The sequence below is a fragment of the Salvelinus sp. IW2-2015 genome, linkage group LG9 (genome assembly GCF_002910315.2).
Source record: "Salvelinus sp. IW2-2015 linkage group LG9, ASM291031v2, whole genome shotgun sequence".
Taxonomy (NCBI): Eukaryota; Metazoa; Chordata; class Actinopteri; order Salmoniformes; family Salmonidae; genus Salvelinus; species Salvelinus sp. IW2-2015.
This window is the reverse complement of record NC_036849.1, coordinates 7690336-7702788: the sequence shown is the minus strand read 5'-3', so window position 1 is coordinate 7702788 and position 12453 is coordinate 7690336. Positions and strand designations below refer to the sequence as shown.

General features: G+C 46.1%; 1 protein-coding gene across 3 annotated transcripts in view; it reads right to left on the bottom strand.

Annotated features, from left to right (window-relative positions):
* Nucleotides 1–12453, bottom strand: part of LOC111968507 (bromodomain adjacent to zinc finger domain protein 1A) — a 44386-nt gene that overhangs the window by 18741 nt on the left and 13192 nt on the right. For all 3 annotated transcript variants that reach the window (XM_023994133.2, XM_023994132.2, XM_023994131.2), the window contains exons 12-20: nt 12171–12317; nt 11886–11981; nt 11094–11318; nt 10603–10971; nt 9806–10396; nt 8593–8765; nt 4170–4315; nt 2213–2379; nt 1643–1717 (exon numbers count right to left, since the gene is read on the bottom strand). In XM_023994133.2, coding sequence (XP_023849901.1) covers nt 1643–1717; nt 2213–2379; nt 4170–4315; nt 8593–8765; nt 9806–10396; nt 10603–10971; nt 11094–11318; nt 11886–11981; nt 12171–12317 — 1989 coding nt within the window. The remainder of the gene's footprint in view (nt 1–1642; nt 1718–2212; nt 2380–4169; nt 4316–8592; nt 8766–9805; nt 10397–10602; nt 10972–11093; nt 11319–11885; nt 11982–12170; nt 12318–12453) is intronic.

Below are 12453 nucleotides of genomic sequence, written 5' to 3'. Positions count from 1 at the left end.
AAACGCATTAAAGGTAAGAAATTCCACAAATTGACTTAAGGCACACCTGTTAAATTAAACGCATTCCAGGTGACTACCTCATGAAGCTAGTTGAGAGAATGCTAAGAGTATGCAAAGCTGTCAAGGCAAAGGGTGGCTACTTTGAAGAATCTCAAATAAATATATATTTTGATTTGTTTAACACTTTTACCACGTGTTATTTCATAGTTTTGATATCATCACTATTACTCTACAATGTAGAAAATAGTAAAAATAAACCTTGAATGAGTAGGTATCCACACTTTTGACTGGTGTGTGTGTGTATATACACTGCTCAAAAAAAATAAAGGGAACACTTAAACAACACAATGTAACTCCAAGTCAATCACACTTCTGTGAAATCAAACTGTCCACTTAGGAAGCAACACATGCTGTTGTGCAAATGGAATAGACAACAGGTGGAAATTATAGGCAATTAGCAAGACACCCCCAATAAAGGAGTGGTTCTGCAGGTGGTGACCACAGACCACTTCTCAGTTCCTATGCTTCCTGGCTGATGTTTTGGTCACTTTTGAATGCTGGCGGTGCTTTCACTCTAGTGGTAGCATGAGACGGAGTCTACAACCCACACAAGTGGCTCAGGTAGTGCAGCTCATCCAGGATGGCACATCAATGCGAGCTGTGGCAAGAAGGTTTGCTGTGTCTGGCAGCGTAGTGTCCAGAGCATGGAGGCGCTACCAGGAGACAGGCCAGTACATCAGGAGATGTGGAGGAGGCCGTAGGAGGGCAACAACCCAGCAGCAGGACCGCTACCTCCGCCTTTGTGCAAGGAGGAGCACTGCCAGAGCCCTGCAAAATGACCTCCAGCAGGCCACAAATGTGCATGTGTCTGCTCAAATGGTCCTGTCTCTTATACACATCTAGATGTGTATAAGAGACAGATACTAGACCTCATGTGGCTGGAGTGTGTCAGCAGTTCCTGCAAGAGGAAGGCATTGATGCTATGGACTGGCCCGCCCATTCCCCAGACCTGAATCCAATTGAGCACATCTGGGACATCATGTCTCGCTCCATCCACCAACGCCACGTTGCACCACAGACTGTCCAGGAGTTGGCGGATGCTTTAGTCCAGGTCTGGGAGGAGATCCCTCAGGAGACCATCCGCCACCTCATCAGGAGCATGCCCAGGCGTTGTAGGGAGGTCATACAGGCACGTGGAGGCCACACACACACTACTGAGCCTCATTTTGACTTGTTTTAAGGACATTACATCAAAGTTGGATCAGTCTGTAGTGTGGTTTTCCACTTTAAATTTTGAGTGCGACTCCAAATCCAGACCTCCATGGGTTGATAAATTTGATTTCCATTGATCATTTTTGTGTGATTTTGTTGTCAGCACATTCAACTATGTAAAGAAAAAAGTATTTAATAAGAATATTTCATTCATTCAGATCTAGGATGTGTTATTTTAGTGTTCCCTTTATTTTTTAGAATTTTTTTGAGCAGTGTGTATATATATATATATATATATATATATATTCTGCAAGAGAGGCCGGGTAGAGAGGGCGACCATCGACCATCAAATCCGTCATGCTTGGGGAAAAAAGCTTTTCAATTTCATAGTGCTGATTTTGCCTTCCTTGCTTGCTATTATCATCCTTACCTTCACTGTTTTGATCCTCATCTTTCTTCTTGTCTCTCTTCTTTGCCTTCTGGTCCTTTTTAGAGTCTTCATCTCCTGTTGCGGGGATAACATAAGATGAGGCACTGGTTTGCCATGACAGTCCACAAGATACATTTGAACGTCAAACATATCATTAACAGCTCTAAAACACTAAAATGTAATAAGCATGGACCTTTCTAATGACCAGTTTAGTGTGTGAAAAATACAGGTCTGAGCAGACATTAAAATCACAGGTGGCACTTATTCCCTGCCTGTCTGGCAGTTAAGGTCTGTTATGAGATGCTCTGATAAAGGTATCTGTGACCAAAAGCTTGACCTAAACAGCATTTTAATAGAGATTCTCAATTGACATTTTTTAATCCAGGAAATGCCTTAATCTGCAGCTCAAAGTTAATACAATTCAATGATTTAAGTGCACACCGCGCCCAAAATGGCACCCTATTCCCTATGGGCTCCGGTCATAAGTAGTGCACTATAAAAGGGAACAGGGTGCAATAAGGACAATACACCTCTTCTCTACAGAAAGTCCTGTGAGTTTTGCTGGCCTACCCAGTGGAGCCTTGAGGAACTTCCTCTCGATGCCCTGTTGGATGTGGGCCAGGGCCTGAGCCAGGTAGTGGACTGTGTTGTTCACCAGCTGAGGGGTGCTGGGGCTGGAGACAGCGTTCATACTCTCCCCCTTTAGCTCCTGTACCCTGAACAATGACACCTGTAAACTGGAACATGGAGCAGACAAAGAGACGGTGTTCAACTGTGTGTGTCAACAAAGATCTTCCTCTGGGTGTCAACAAAGATACAGTGGGGATGAAAGAATGAGTAAGGAAAATACAGAAAGCTATGTGGAATTTGAAACTCTTATTGAACCAGCTGTTGCCATTTGAGGACATGAGCGTCTCTATTCAAACCATATAAAAAACAAGTTCAACATCAAATTTGTACTTGTCTGGTACCTATGCCTTTTATTAATTAACTCACTGTAAACATATTTCTATCTAGCTAACCTCTTCGTCTCTCCCTTCAGCTCCTGGAACCTGCCCAATGAAATATTCAACCTGCACATGCTTTTTTACTGATCCTACGCTTTCTCGCCTCTGGGAGTCAATAAAATATATACACTACATGAACAAAAGTACGTGGACACCTGCTCGTCGAACATCTCATTCAAAATCCCCTTTGCTGCTATAACAGCCTCCACTCTTCTGGGAAGGCTTTCCACTAGATCTCGGAACATTGGAAGCAAGTCCACGCAGCATTCAGTCACAAGAGATTAGTGAGGTCGGGCACTGATGTTGGGCGATTAGGCCTGGCTCGCAGTCTGCTTTCCAATTCATCCCAAAGGTGTGTGATGGGTTGCGGTCAGGGCTCTGTGCAGGCCAGCAAGTTCTTCCACCAATCTTGACAAACCATTTCTCTATGGACCTTGTGTTGTGCACAGGGGAATTGTTATGCTGAAACAGGAAAGGTCCTTTCCCAAACGGTTGCCACAAAGTTGGAAGCACAGAATTGTCTATGTCATTGCATGCTATAGCATTAAGATTTCCCTTCACAGGAACAAAGGGACCTAGCCCAAACCATGAAAAACAGCCCCAGGCAAGTATTCCTCCTCCAAAGTCTACAGTTGGCACTACGCATTGGGGCAAGTAGCGTTCTCCTGGCATCCGCCAAACCCAGATTAGTCCGTATAACTGCCAGATTGTTAAGCGTGAGCCATCACTCCAGAGAATCTGTTTCCACTGCTCCAGAGTCAACTGGCAGTGAACTACAACCACTCCAGCCGATGCTAGGCATTGTGATCTTAGGCTGCTCGGCTATGGAAACCCATTTCATGAAGCTCCCGACGAACAGTTATTGTGCTGACGTTGCTTCCCGAGGCAGTTGGGAACTCGGTAGTGAGTGTTTTTATGTGTTACGTGCTTCAACACTCGGCGGTCCCGTTCTGTAAGCTTGTGTGGCCTACCACTTCGCGGCTGAGCCATTGTTGCGCCTAGATGTTTCCACTTCACAATAACAGCACTTACAGTTGACAGGGGCAGCTCTAGGGCAGAAATTTGACTTGTTGGAAAGATGGAATCCTATGATGGTGCCACGTTGAAAGTCATTGAGCTCAGTAAGACCATTCTACTGTCAATGTTTGTCTATGGAGATTGCATGGCTGTGTGCTTGATTTTACACACCTGTCAGCAATGTCTAAACCAGTTTTTGCTTTGTCATTATTGGGTATTGTGTGTAGATTGATGGGAAAAAACAAATACATTTTAGAATAAAACTGTAAAAAGTCAAGGGGTCTGAATACTTTCCGAATGTACTGTATAGTGTACTTTGCAGATAAAATATTTAGTATGAACAAACATCTAACTCATTTAAGTATATGGTAGCTGTCTTTTTATCAGACATAAGGACAATTCATCAATATAACCATTAATTATATCTAGCTAACCTCTTGGTGCACAATTTGAGACAGTAGTACAAAATTCAGACCATAATGTGGTGGATGTACAGCATTTACCCGTCTTTTTTCAAGTTAAAATTTATTTCCATTTTCTCCACGTCACCGGTCTCTCCTTTCCCAAAACCATTCTCCTTCAACTCAGGGCTCAGTAGTTCATAGTGTCCTTCCTCCAGTGCTTTCCTCCATTCACTCCTCTCCATCACCTACAATACATGACCAACCAGAGATGTCATCAAATAGTCACCAATGTTTTCATTTCCTGAAAGTTACATGTTCATTTTTAAAGTTTGGGAGGAAAATTGGAAAGCATTCAGATTCAATTCATAACTCTGCCTACCACTGTATATAAAAATAAACATTTCATAGTCCCTCATAACAGCTCATTCATTGTCGTCAAATACCGTGTAAATACCTAATCATTACTAACAATGAAGAACTGATTTTTTGCTGCATCTCATATCAAATTTTGTGTAGACCTTACCGGGAAATGCTTACTTACAAGCCCTTAACCAACAATGCAGTCCAATAAAGTAAAAAATTATAAAAAGTAACAATAATGAGGCTATATACAGGAGGTACCAGTACCGAGTCAATGTGCATGGGTACGGGTTAGTCGAGGTCATTTGTACATGTAGTTAGAGTGACTTTGGATAGATAATAAACAGCAAGTAGCAGCAGTGTAAAACAAGGGGTGGGGGGGTGTCAATGTAAATAGTCCGGGTGGCCATTTCATTAATTGTTCAGAAGTCTTATGGCTTGGGTTAGAAGCTGTTAAGAAGCCTTTTGGACCTAGACTTGGCGCTTCGGTACCGCTTGCCATGCAGTAGCAGAGAGATCTATGACTTGGGTGACTGGACATTTTTTTTTGCCTTCCTCTGACACCACCTAGTATATGGGTCCTGGATGGCAGGAAGCTTGGCCCCAGTGATGTACTGGGCCGTGCGCCCTACCATGTGTAGCGCCTTGCGGTCGGATGCCGAGCAGTTGCCATACCAGGCGGTGAAGCAACTGGTCAGGATGCCCTCGATGGTGCAGCTTTATTACTATGTGAAATAAAGCAATTCATCAGAAAAAGAGCTATTGACCAACCAGAGCCAGTGTACCATAAAAATGTACACAGAGGGTTTTACAGTTCATCAAGAGGATAGGAAGAGGGCTCTCTAGCAAGAACAAAGATGGAAGGGCTCTACTTTATGACCAATAACAAGTGGTGTGACGGGGGAAATCTACAGGAATTTCTGCTCACCCGACTTGGAATACATGGTCATCAAATTTAGTCCTTTTTACCTTCCGAGAGTAATCTCAGGGATTATTGCCACAGCTGTGTATATTCCGCCCCACGCAGACACCAAAAATATATAAAAAAATCTTCATTGGACCCTGAACAAGCTGGAGACCACGTACCCGGAGGCAGCATTCATTGTTACGGGGGACTTCAACAAAAGTATAAACGCAACATACAATAATTACAAAAGTTACAGTTCATATAAAGATATCAGTCAATTTAAATAAATTCATTACTCTAATCTATGGATTTCACATGACTGGGAAAAAAGATATGCATCTGTTGGTCAGATACCTTAAAACAAAATGGGCCTCAGGATCTCGTCATAGTATTTCTGTGCATTCAAATTACCATCGATAAAATGCAATTTTGTTGTTCGTCTGTAGCTTATGCATGCCCCTACCACTACCCACCGCCGCCATGGGGCACGCTCTTAACAACGTTGACATCAGCAAACAGCTCACCCACACAACACCATACATGTGGTCTGCAGTTGTGAGGTCGGTGGGACGTACTACCGAATTCGCTCAAACGATGTTGAGGCGGCTTATGGTAGAGAAATTAACATGCAATACTCTGGCAACAGCTCTGGTAGACATTCCGGCAGGCTCCCTCAAAACTCGCGACATCTGTGGCATTGTGTTGTGTGACAAATTGCACATTTTAGAGTGGCCTTTTATTGTCCCCAGCACAAGGTGCACCTGTGTAATGATAGTGCTGTTTCATCAGCTTCTTGATATGCCACACCAGTCAGGTGGATGGATTATCTTGGCAAAGGAGAAATGCTCACTAACAGGGATGTAAACAAATTTGTCCACAAAATGAGAGAAATAAGCTTTTTGTATGTATGCAACATTTCTGGGATCTTTTATTTCAGCTCATGAAACATGGGACCAACTTCACGTTTTGCGTTTATACACAAAAGTATGTGGGCATCCCTTCAAATTACTGGATTTGGTTATTTCGGCCACACCAGTTGCTTACAGGTGTAGAGAATAGAGCACAGCCATGCAATCTCTATAGACAAACATTGGCAGTAGAATGGCCTTACTGAAGAGGTCAGTAACTTTGAACGTAGAAGTACTGTTATTGTGAAGTGGAAACACCTAGGAGCAACAACGGCTCAGCCGCGAAGTGGTAGGCCACACAAACTCAGAACGGGAACGCCAAGTTCTGAAATGCATAAGAATTGTCTGTCATCTGTTGCAACACTCACTACCAAGTTCCAAACTGCCTTGAAGCAAGGTCAGTACAAGAACTGTTCGTTGGGAGCTTCATGAAATGGGTTTCCGTGGCAGAGCAGCCGCACTCAAGCCTAATATCACCATGCTCAATGCCAAGCGACTGCTGTAGTGGTGTAAAGCTTGCCTCAATTGGACTCTGGAGCAGTGGAAACGGGTTCTCTGGAGTGATGAATCACGCTTCACCATCTGGCAATCCGACAGACAAATATGGGTTTGGAGGATGCCAGGAGAACGCTACCTGCCCAAATACAGTGCCAACTGTAAAGTTTGGTGGAAGAGGAATAATGGTCTGGGGCTGTTTTATATGGTTTGGGCTAGGCCCCTTAGTTCCAGTGAAAGGAAATCTTAATGCTACAGCATACAATGACATTCTAGACAACTCTGTGCTTCCAATTTTGTGGCAACAGTTTGGGGAAGGCCCTTTCCTGTTCCAGCATGACAATGCCCCTGTGCCCAAAGCGAGATCCATACAGAAATGGTTTGTCGAGATCGGTGTGGAAGAACTTGACTGGCTTGCACAGAGCCCTGACCTCAACTCCATCGAACATCTTTGGGATGAATTGGAACACTGACTGCGAGCCAGGCCTAATTGCCCAACATCAATGCCCAACCTCAGTAATGCTCTTGTGGTTGAATGGAAGCAAGTCCATGACTTAATTTTGCTCCATCCCAAGTACAAACAAAGACTCAAGAGGGAAGTTCTGGTGGTCAGGTCTGCACAGCGCTGATCTGACCAACCAGAATCCATTCTCCAAGAATGTTTTGATCACATGGAATATGTTCCAGGTCGCCTATGGGGATAACAACAATAAATATGCAGAATCAGTCACCAGACTCATAAAAAAATGCATTGATGTATGTGGCAGGGCCTTATATGATCACGGACTACAAAAAGAAACCCAGTGAAGTCACGGATACCAAAGCCGCCCATACCGCACGAGCTAAACACCTTTTTCCTCACGCTTCACGACTGAGCTGCCGAGGAGAGTCCCCTGAGGACTACGTGCTTGTTAAACGTTGCAAGGCTGCAAGCCCTAACGGCATCCCTAACCGCACTCTCAGAGCACATGCAGACCAGCTAGCTGTTGTGTTTTCCAACATTTTCAATCTCAGGCTGTTATCCCCACCTGCTTCAAGATGTCCACCATCTTCCCCGTGCCCAAGAAAAGGACTATTAACGACCCGTAGCCCTCACCTCCGTCATCATGTAGTGCCTCGAGAGGCTAGTCAAAGACTACATCACCTCCTCAACACACTCCCCCCTCTCCAATTCACCTATCGCCCTGACATTCCATAGACATACTACAGGCAGGAGGTATGCACTGACGGTGTGGTGACAGGTAAACAAACTCTCCCACAATGTCAGCAAAAAAAAAGAAGGAGTGGATTGTGGTCTTGGGGAGTAACCAGGCTGGGCACGCCCCCATCTTCATCAACGGGCATCAAACCACATGGCCACTGGTGAAGGCACCAGGGTTTGGGCTTGTCCCCAAGAAACCCTCAGTGTTCTACAGGAAAGCCATCGGGACCATACTGTCCGGCTGCATCACAGCCTGGTACGGCAACTACACCGCCGCTGACCGCAAGGTACTACAGAGGGTGGTATGCTCAGACGAACGCACCATTGGGAGCACACTGCCTGCCCTCCAGAACACCTACAACACCAGGTGTCGCAGGAAGGCCAAGAAGATCAGGGACCTCAGCCACCCGAGTGATAGCCTGTTCTCCCCGCTTCCATCACTCAGACACGGCAGTAAAGGCACATCATGGCTAAAAGTAACAGATTGACCAATAGCTTCCACCCCCCAGACCATCAGCCTGCTGAATAGCCACCCCAAGTTAGGTACCTGCCCCACCCCCCACACACCCCAAACATTTTCACCCTCAGACATCTACCCTGCCCCACCCTATTGGACATTTATCATGCCGAATAGCCACCACTACTCCTAACCTTGATTTGGCCCAGTGTACCCTGGTAGATGCGGTCCTCTATATCTAGCAGCAGGTCTCTCAGCCTGTTGCCCATGAACTTCTCAGCAGGAGCCGCTGTGCCTTCTAGTAGAGCAGGGGCAGCCTTGGACCTGGCCGAGACCACTTTGCTACCAGCAGCCTCTGCTTTAATATCTGCAAACAAACAAAAAACATACAGGCAAAACAGTGAATATACCAAACATACAATAGGAACACTTGAATTGAAAACCATCACTCACTCATTCAGTCAATCAATCATTCACTCCTGAAGTGCAGTGAGACAAACCAGTGAACCAGAGTCCCCATGGAGTCAGTGACAACTGGGCTGTGTTTACACAGGCAGCCCAATTCTGATATTTTTCCAACTAAAGCCTTGTTCACATTGGCAGTTTGAAGTGACTCAAATCCCAATTTTTTGCATATCCGATTCGAAACAGTTCTTTTTCATTCAGTCTGAACAGCCAAAAAGGACATAGAATCTGATATTTCAAGCTACATTTCTAACCACCTTCTTAGGTGGTTTAAAAATCAGATATAAAGATTCCTGGAAAAGCGACTGGCCTTGCTAGCTACTCTGTTGACAATATGAGAAGAACATGTGGTAGCTAACTAGCTTACTAATTGCCAGAAAGCTAAACAGCTACTTGACTGCTGTGGCTAGCCTAAAAGGAGTAATTTTGAAAGCTGGATCATCTTATCCTTTGAGGCTTTAAAAAAGTGTTCTTACACTAGGATTTTGAACATTCTAAGCAACTGGGAAGCATTGTCACTTTAACTTGCTACATAACTCCTGAGGGATAGGAAGCAGAAGCACCACTGCACACACACCTGTCATCACTATGACAACTACCGTAGCCATGTCAGCCAATGACTGCGGTCTGAAGACAAGTCTGATTTGGTCACTTGTAACTTGCCGTTTGGCCAGTCGGTATTCCAAAACAGATTTGAAAAACAAAACTGATTTGATCATGAAGGCCTACAGTGTGAAGGCTTAATTGGTCTTTAGACCAATCACATCAGATCTTTTGCAGATCTGATTGATCAAAAGAAACATTAGGGGGAAAAAATATCAAAATTGGGCTGCCTGTGTAAACGCAGCCCTGTTGATGTTAGAAAGAGATTGGCCATTTGGATCAAGTTGCTATAGCCAGAGGCCTCTCCTCTATAGTCTGGTAGACTGCAGTAGTCAGTACCTGTGCGGTGGTAGCGATCAGCTGCTGCAGCGGTACCGAGGAGCTGCGCAATACGTTCTTTCTCCTGCACCAGGGCCTCCTTCAAGCTGCTCTCCCTGTGGCCCCGTGGGTTCAGGGCCTCAATCAGCATTTCCACCTCCTGGGGACTGCTGTAGAAGGCCCAGTGGTTAGGACGGTTCACTGGGGGAGCAGAGCTGCTCTGGACGGGGGCTGGGAGGACAGGTTTGGAGACAGGGCCTGGAGTACAGCCTGTCTGGGAAAGGTCCTCTGGTTCTCTGGCCTCGTTCAGAGACACCTCCATCCCCTCGGCTGGCTCCTGGGTCGGTTCCTGGGGTTCCAGCATGTCCTCCGTCAAGCCGAAGTAGTCGTCCTCCACGAAGAGGGCTGGTGTGGAGGGGAAGAGCCAGTAGCGGCGGTAGAGGCGGTCGCGCCCCAGGGGGAGGATATAGGTGCAGGCTGCAGCCTTCTGAATCCTCTCCTGGAGCTCCTTCTCCCTCTGCTGCTGCTGAGCAAGCTCCTCTGGGCTCAGGCCTGGGCTCACCTCTTTAGGCTCGTCTTTAGGCTGCTTCTCCTTGGGATTGCACTCTTTCTCTATGGGTGAAATCAAATGTCTATGTTAGAATGGCAATAATGAGACTAACCAGAGGGGAAAATAGTTAACCGCATACAGACCTGGACCATAGAACTATGTTGAACATTCCAGTTCCAAAACATTTGCATTCAGTTTACTGTTCACCACAACAATTGATCGAGTCACACTACGTGAAAGCCTTAGAGGACTGAAGGCTATTACTTACGCTTCTTAGTCTTGCTGTTGGTTGTCTGCTCCTCTTCATCCTCGGTCTTCTCTTCCCCATGGCTCTCGGTGCTGGTGTTCATCTCTTCAGTCTTCATGTAGCCATTTCTTCCTTCGTCTTCCATCAGCTTCTCATGTTTCTCTTTCAGCTCTTTCAGTTTCATCTCCTGTTCTTTCAACTTCTCCTCCTTCCTCTTGCGGACTCTGAAGGCAGCCTCCTCCCTCTCTCTGCGGTGCTGCTCAGCCTTCAGTTCCCTGAGCTCCTGCTTGGCCTGTCTCTGCTCGTCAGCACTGTCCTCTATGAAGTCCCTGGTAGACACCAGCGTCAGCAGCTTACCACACAACGCATGGAGGATCTTCAGCTTCTCACCTGGGACAGAACACCACAGATCCATTAAACTCATGCTACACTCAAGGCGTTAATCCTGTACGATCACTCCAGTGTTACCCCAAGTCATTTGGCTTCAATCGGTGTGTGTCTCTCAGTCTCACCTGGCAGCAGGTCATAGACAGCAGTGCAGGAAAGCCTCTTGATCAGAGCCGGGTTGGCCAGTCTCAGCTCAACACAGGGGTCGTCTGTAGAGCCGAAGCCTCCCTGTTTCTGGTAGCGGAACTTGGAGTTTGCGGAGTTACAGTCGGCCCCCGATGCCAGGATGTGCAGCCTCAGTATCTCGGACAGAGTACAGCTGTCCAGGTCCAACTGCTTCAGACTGCAGCCTACAGACACCAACAGAGTCATGTACTGTATAGTTATTGTTTATACTACTGTATGTAGTTAAAGACTGCATCCTATGGAAACCGAGTCATGTGCAGTAGAGCAGGGGTTCCCAAACTTTATCACTCGGCCCCCCCCCCCTCACAGCATTGGGAAACATCCTGCGCGCGCCACGTCTATTTCTATGGGCATAAACACGTTTCATAACAAACTGTTGTTGGTGGAGAGAATTTTTTCTTATTAAGCTTATTTTCATGCAATACATAAAATTCTAAAACGGTAGCTGACATGGGCTAGTTGATCTGGACATTTCTGACAAGTTATAAATAGCTCTAAGACAAGAGGAACTGATACACAACCCAACTGAGAAATTGCACCTTCTGCATTCTACTATTACAACTTTCAAGAGTAAGTTTGAAGCCAGACAGTCCCCCCCCCCCCCCCCCAGGGAGCACGCCCCAGTTTGGGAGCCACTGCAGTAGAGTCCGGCTCTCAGTACAAAAGAAACAAATGCACAAATAGTTGTATATGAACATTGACTATATTAAAGACTGTTGTCCTTCTCTCACCTTGGTGCAGCTGAGGCCAGGCAGCAGCCAGAGAAGCCACAGCACTGATGGCTGACTGGGTGGGGTCCGCATCATCATCCAGGGCCTCACTTAGATCTGCCAAAAAGGAAGATGATTTACCTCAATGAAAACTAAGATTTCACCATGATGCTAAATGTCAGTCAATCCTACATCCTGGATGAAATGTCACTATTGATAACATCCAAAGTCTTTTTGGTGACCAATCACAATGGGTTTACTAGTTGATACTAAACAAGCGTTGTCGAGGCCCGTCTCTATCCCTACCTTTGGCGTCCGCCTCCGCCACCTGGTCGCGGGCCACCTCCTCCTGCTCCTCAGCCAGGGCCTGGAATATGGCCGACAGGAAGAAGAAGAGCAGCTCACACAGCGGCCCCTCAGGGTCCGACCCTACCAGGGCCTCCTCCAGCACCTCTGGAACACAGAGACAAGGGCCCCACAGTCAGAAAACTCTTCACACACGCAAACACACACAACCAGACGGTCGCTGTACCAGCGTACTTTCACACAAGCAATGACAAACTATACTCAAAAAGCAAACATGGGTGAT